Source organism: Mesoplodon mirus (assembly GCF_964341445.2).
Source record: "Mesoplodon mirus genome assembly, chromosome: 9".
Lineage (NCBI taxonomy): Eukaryota > Metazoa > Chordata > Mammalia > Artiodactyla > Ziphiidae > Mesoplodon > Mesoplodon mirus.
Genome location: NC_138985.1, coordinates 48,945,152 through 48,952,114, shown reverse-complemented (window position 1 = coordinate 48,952,114; position 6,963 = coordinate 48,945,152). Strand labels below are relative to the sequence as shown.

The following is a 6,963-nucleotide window of genomic DNA, read 5'->3' as shown; positions in this document are numbered from 1 at the left end:
CCAATACTATGTTGAATAAGAGTGGTGAGAGTGGGCATCCTTGTCTTACTCCTGATCTTAGAGGGATAGCTTTCTTTTTTTCACTGTTGAGTATAATGTTAGCTGTGGGTTTGTCATATATGGCCATTATTATATTCCTTCTATATACATTTTATTGAAAGTTTTTATCATAAATGTGTATTGAATCTTGTCAAATGCTTTTTCTGCATCTTTTGAGATTATATGATTTTTATCTTTTATCTTATTAAGCTGGTGTATTACGTTGATTTTCAGATGATGAACCATACTTGCATCCCTGGATTAATCCCACTTGATCATGATTTATGGTGCTTATAATGTATTATATTTGCTCTGCTAAAATTTTCTTGTAGATTTTTGTATCTATTTTCATCAGAGATATTAGCCTGTAATTTCTTTTTTGTGTGTTTTCATTGTCTGGTTTTGGTATCATGGTAATGTTGGCCTTGTAAAATGAGTTAGGAATGATTCCTTCCTCTTCAGTTTTTAGAAAGGTCTGAGAAGGGTAGGTACTAAATCTTCTTTGAATGTTTGGTAGAATTCACCTGTGAAGTTTTCTGGTCCTGAACTTCAGTTTTTGGAATATTTTTGATTACTATTTTTAATTTTCCTTACTAGTGATCAGTCTGATCGGATTTTCTATTTCTTCACAATTCAGTCTTGAAAGGTTGTATTATCCTAAGAATTTCCCATTTCTTCTAGATTGTCCAGTTTATTGGTATATAGCTGTTCATAGCATTCTCTTATAATTCCTTATAAGAAATTACATTGTAATTTCTCTTATTTCCTTTCTGATTTTACCTGAGCCTTCTGTCTTTTTTTCTTAGTAAGTCTAACTAAAGGTTTGTCAATTTTATTTTTTCAAAGAATGAGCTCTTAGTTTCATTGATCTTTTACTTTTTTTTTTTTTAGTCTCTATTTCATTTATTTCAACTCTGATTGCTTTTTCTTTTTTCCCCTCTACTGACTTTGGGCTTCGTTTGTTCTTCTTTTTCTAGTTCCTTGAGATGTGAGATTAGATTGTTTATCTGAGATTTTTCTTGTTTTTTGAGGTGGGCCTGTACTGCTATAAACTTCCCTCTTAGTACTGCTTTGCTGCATCCCATAGATTTTGGTATGTCATATTTCGTTTTTGTTTTTCTTCAGGTATTTTGGATTTCTCGTTTGATTTCTTTGTTGACCCAGTAGTTATTCAGTGACATATGTTTTAGTCTTCAGATATTTCTGATTTTTCCAGCTTTCTTCTTATAGCTGATTTCTATTTTCATACTATTATGATCAGAAAAGATGCTTGATATGATTTCAATTTCCTTAAATTTATTGAGACTTATTTTGTACCCCAACATATGGTCTATCCTTAAAAATGTTCCATGCGCATTTGAGAAGAATGCGCATTCTGTGTTCAGATGGAATGTTCTATTTAATTCTATTAAGTCCATTTGGTCTAATGTTTCATTTAAGGCCAGTGTTTCCTTGTTGACTTTCTGTCTGGATGACCTATTCATTGATGTAAGTGGGGGTTAAAGTCCCCTACTATTACTGTATTGCTGTCAGTTTCTCCCTTTAGATCTATTAATAATTGTTTTAAATGTTTTGGTACTCCTAAGTTAGGTGCATATATATTAATAAATGTTATGTCTTCCTGATAGATTTTCCCCTTTATCATTACATATTGTCTATCTTTGCTCCTTACCTTTATTGGCCTGAAGTCTCTTTTGTCTGATATGACTATAGCTACACCCAATTTCTTTTGGCTTCTGTTTGCTTGGAGTATCATCTTCCATCTTTTCACTTTTAGCCTATGTTTCTCTTTGGAGCTGAGTCTCCTGGAGGCAGCATATAATTAGGTCTTATCTTTTAATCCATCCAGCCACTCTGTCCTTTGATTGGTGAATCCACTCCATTTATATTTAGGATGATTATGGATAAATGAAGACTTAGTACTGCCATTGTGGTTGCTCTATATCTCTTTTGTTTCTTTTTCCTTGTGTTTCTGTCTGCCATTTTCGTTTATTGGTTTTCTCTGATGTTTTTCTTAATGTACTCTGTTATGTTTTTAGTCTCTGCTCTAGATTTATGTTTTGTGTATAAAACGTCTCACAGATAAAATTATCCTTTTTCTGCAGATAGCATCTTATCTTCGTTTGCTTATATGGGTTCTATCTTATTCTTCTTCCCCTTTTATGTTTTTGTTGTCTCAAATTATCCCTATTTATGTTGTGAGTTTGTTACCAAATTAAAATATCAATAGCTATAGTTATTTTTACTGCTTTTTTTCCTCTTTAACCTTTTTGCTATAACTAAGTGTTTAACAACCTATTCTGATATAGACTTGCAATTTTCTGATTCTTTTTGTCTATTTATCATCTTAAAGTTTTGTGTGTTTTTGCCTTTTCATTTCAGGTAGAAGAGCTTCTTTTAGTATTTCTTGTAAGGGAGATCTAGTGTTGATGAATTCCCTCAGCTTTTGTTTGTCTGGGAAAGCCTTTATTTCTCCTTCATATCTGCAAGATAACATTGCTGAACAGCGTGTTCTTGGCTGACATTTTTTATCTTTCAATATTTTGGGTATGTCATTTTACTCTCTCCTAACCTATAGAGTTTCTCCTGAGAAACCTGCCGATAGCCTAATGGGAGTTCCATTGCAGGTTACTGTCTTTTTTTCCTCGGCCTGCCTTTAAAGCAAATTTTTTTAAATAAAATTATTTATTTTTATTTATTTATTTTTGGTTGTGTTGGGTGTTCGTTGCCTAGCATGGGCTTTCTCTAGCTGCGGTGAGCAGGGGCTACTCTTTGCTGGGGTGCTCGGGCTTCTCATTGCAGTGGCTTCTCTTGTTGCGGAGCACAGGCTCTAAGCGAGCAGGCTTCAACAGTTGTGGCACATGGGCTTAGTTGCTCCACGGCATGTGGGATCTTCCCAGACAAGGGCTCGAACCCATGTCCCCTGCATTGGCAGGCGAATTCTTATCCACTGCCCCACTAGGGAAGTCCCATTTGTATAACTTTTTAAAATTAGATTCTGCATATGAGTGATATCATATGATATTTTTCTTTCTCCATCTGACTTACTTGACTTACTATGATAATCTCCAGGTCCGTCCATGTTGTTAGAGATGGCATTATTTCATTCTTTTTAATGGCCGAGTAATATTCCGTTGTATATATGTACCACATCTTCTTTATTCATTCATCTGTCGATGGACAATTAGGTTGTTTCCATGTCTTGGCCATTGTAAACAGCACTTCAGTGAACACTGGGGGTGCATGTATCCTTTTGAATCATGTTTTTCTCCAGATATATGCCCAGGAGTGGGATTGCTGGATCATATGGTAGCTCTATTTTTTATTTTTTTAAGGAACCTCCATAGTGTTCTCCATAGTGGCTGCACCAACTTACATTCCCACTGACAGTGTAACAGGGTTCCCTTTTCTCCACACCCTCTCCAGCATTTATTGTTTGAAGATTTTTTGATGTTAGCCATTCTGAACAGTATGAAGTGATACCTCGTTGTCGTTTTGATTTGCATTTCTCTAATAATTAGTGATGTTAAGCATGTTTTCATGTCCTTTTTGGCCATCTGTATGTCTTCTTTGGAGAAATGTCTATTCAGTTCTATCCATTTTTTGATTGGGTTGTTTGAGCATGAGCTTTAGTAGTTGTGGCTCACGGGCTTAGTTGCTCCACAGCATGTGGAATCTTCCCGGACCAGGGCTCAAACCCATGTCCCCACATTGGCAGGAGAATTCTTAACCACTGCACCACCAGGGAAGCCCCTAAAATTTTTTTGACACTTATAGTGTATCTTGGAGAAGGTATTTTATGTTGAGATAATTAGCTGTTCTCTTAGCTTTGTTGAATTGTATATCAAGTTCCTTCCCCTGGGAAGTTCTCAACTATCATTTCTTTAAATAAACTCTCTGCTCCTTTTTCCTTCTCTTATCCTTCTGCGATACCCATTGTCCCTATATTGCCTTTCCTAATGGAGTTGAAGAGTTCTTATACATTCATTTAAAAAAATTTTTAGTTCTCTCTCTTTTATCTGAATCATTTCTAGATTTATATCTTAGAGCTCACTAATTCTCTCTTCCATTTGGTCTGCTCTATTTCCAACATTTTCCAGTGTATTCTTCATCTCATTTATTGAGTTCTTCAGCTCCAGAATTTGTTTGTATTTTTTTTAGAGTTTTAATCTCTTTGGTAAAGTATTCTTTCTGCTCATTAATTTTATTCCTGAGCACATTGAACTGCCTTTCTGGGTTTTCTTATAGCTCACTGAATTTCTTCATGACAGCTATTTTGAATTCTCTCTCAGTTAGATCATAATCTTCCATGGCTTATGTTTGGTTCCTGGAGAATTGCCATTTTCTTTTTCTGACACCATGTTATCATTGTTTTTCTTTTTTTTTTTTTTTTTTTCCAAGGCACATTTAATTTAATATCAAGAGTGCAATGTGAAAGTCCCAAATACAGTGAAGGAACACATTCCCCCATTAACACCAACGACAATGCTCTTTCAACATGTGCCTGTTGAATGGAATGGGGATTTAATAAATTTCACTACTGAAAAAAATAACGCAGTGGGTCTCATCACAGCTAATATCCTTATACAATCTAGTTGTGAAATGAATGTTTATAATGCTTCAAACAGTTTAGACCTGAAGTTTGATACCACACCTTCATTATTTGTACAGTCCTCAATAAGATTATCTACAGTATTAGCAACCATTCAAAGAACAAACCATTGAGTAAAACCACATTGATTTAAGGCTCAATCAAGTAATATGGAGCCCCAAACTAAATGGTTAAATATATGAACTACTTGTACTGACATCTATTATTTGATTCTCTCATGACTATTAAGTTGGTTCTTAGCAAATAAACCCTTTAAAGGCAAAATTCACCTCATTTGAGTTTGACCCAGAAGTTCAACAACAATCACGAAGTCCACAGTCTTATTGGCAAAACTGATATACAGGGTCTCTAAGTCACTATGCTCAAGGTTAAGAGCGATGCATATTCCATCTTTACATTTACTGGAATTTTGCATGTTCAATTCATGATTTTAAATCTCTAGGTTTTCATTCCTCCAAACTGTCTGAAGACACAGTGTGCCACAGACTTAAGACTTCTGTTTCTCCCTCTGTTTTCTTCAAACAGAAACATTTCTCAAGTGTCTACACGTCTAGAAGGGGAATTTTTCGGAGGTGGCCACTTCTTCGGAATAGTCCGACACCATCAGGCCTCTGAAGCAAGGGGAGGAGGAAGAGAAAAAAGCTGAAACACAGGGTTCCTCTGGTAAGTTTTACATTAACCATTACAAGCTGGATAGTATAAGAATGTGGCTTTTTGGCTCAAAAAATCTGAGTCTTGGTGTGGAAATGAGTACTTGGCTGTCCCACCACAGCTTTCTCATAGTGGGACTGTCAGGGAAGTCTTGACTGGGGAGTATGATTTGTTTACGTATCAGGCGTAAACTTCCAGGCACTCAGTTCATTTTGGGCTTGTTCCAGTTTGTCTTTAGTCTGTTCCAGTTCACCTTTCATTTTTAGGAAAAACAAGTTGATCGCTGGGTCTACCACTGTTGATCTCAGTTGGGCAACGCTAGGCTGCTGGACTTGCTTGAGGTACTGGATTTGAGTAGTACACTCTTGCATCTCTTGCTCCTTGGTTGCTAGTCGCATTACAAGAATGTTTTCCCTGCGTGCAGACTCTTGCTGTTGTTGCTTTAGTTTTTCTTCAGATTCCCTTAAGCCAGTTACATCATTAGAGTTAAGATCTGTGTACTTGCCCTCCAAAGCTTGCACATATACTTCATATTGTTTCCACCTGAGAATTAATTCATCTCGTGCCATAATTTTGAAGTCTGTTTCACTCAGTCGAACATTTTTAGGAAGAGGTTCCTCATTGGTCATCTTGAATCCTCCTGACGGAGGCCGCGCCGGCGCCGCCCAGTCACATAGGCTGATCCCGTGCTACCCGCTCGCTGCCCAGGCCACCCAACCCCGCTGCCGCCGGCCCCTGCACTCCTGCTCTATCATTGTTTTTCATGGCTCTTGGTGTGTCCTTCCTCTACTGGCTCATTTGAAGTAGTGAGCATCTTTCTTATTTAGGTAAAGCTTTTTTTTTTTTTTTCCTTACTTTCTTCTGACAATATAACAAGTTAGTAACTAGAGGCCTTTCTTCTGTTTTGCAGTAGGTGATACTAGCTCTCATTGTCCCTGCTTGAACCTCCAGGGTCACTGGTGATTTGCTGTTGCCAGTGTTGCTGGCATCATTGTCAGGAGCACCAAGATGGCAGCACCTTCCAATGTTACCTGAATCACAGGCACAACCACAATGATAGGGGGTGCAGTGTGGAGCTAAGTTCACAAGCATTTCTGTTGCATCCAGGGTTATTAGATTTTCAGGTGTCATCACAGGCCGGGGTGGCCAGAGTTGTGGGCCCTGCTGCTACTGCTGCCTGGTTTCCTGAGGCTGCAGACACCACTGTGGTTAAGAGACCAGAGTTGTGTGCACTTCCTCCCCTGCCGCTACTAGGTTATCTAGGTTATCTGGGGGTACAGGCTCAGGTACCACAGACAGGAGGCCAGAATCATGGGCACCACCTCTGCTGTCCCCCAGTTTGGCCTCCTTTATGTATTCCAATACACCCACCTTCTGATGTACAGGTGTGGATTTCTGCAGCATCCTGGTGTGTTTGACAGAGGAACTTTTCTTGAGTTATGGCTGTTTTACTAGTAGTTGATTGAAAGGGGGAGCCTTGATGCTGATGTCAGTCTCTTTGCATACTGATTTTTTTTTTTTTTTTTTGCGCAACTTTACAGAATTTGTTGATTAGACCTGACAGCTTTTTGGTGGAGTCTTTGGGATGTTCTATACATAAAAGTATAACAGCTGTAAATAGAGAAAATTTTACTTCTTCTTTCCAATACTGATGCCTTTTA

At 37.6% G+C, this 6,963-nt stretch overlaps 1 protein-coding gene across 1 annotated transcript; it reads right to left on the bottom strand.

Annotated features, from left to right (window-relative positions):
- Positions 1 to 5,201: 5,201 nt before the first annotated feature.
- On the bottom strand, positions 5,202 to 6,138 carry LOC309810519 (pre-mRNA-splicing regulator WTAP-like; the record flags this gene model as incomplete). The annotated part of the gene is made up of 2 exons (XM_082632596.1): positions 5,480 to 6,138; positions 5,202 to 5,262 (listed from the first exon to the last, which is right to left on the bottom strand). The coding sequence occupies exons 1-2, from the start codon at positions 5,929 to 5,931 to the stop codon at positions 5,202 to 5,204; spliced, it is 513 nt and encodes a 170-aa protein (XP_082488722.1). The 5' UTR covers positions 5,932 to 6,138.
- Between the last annotated feature and the right edge of the window lie 825 nt (positions 6,139 to 6,963).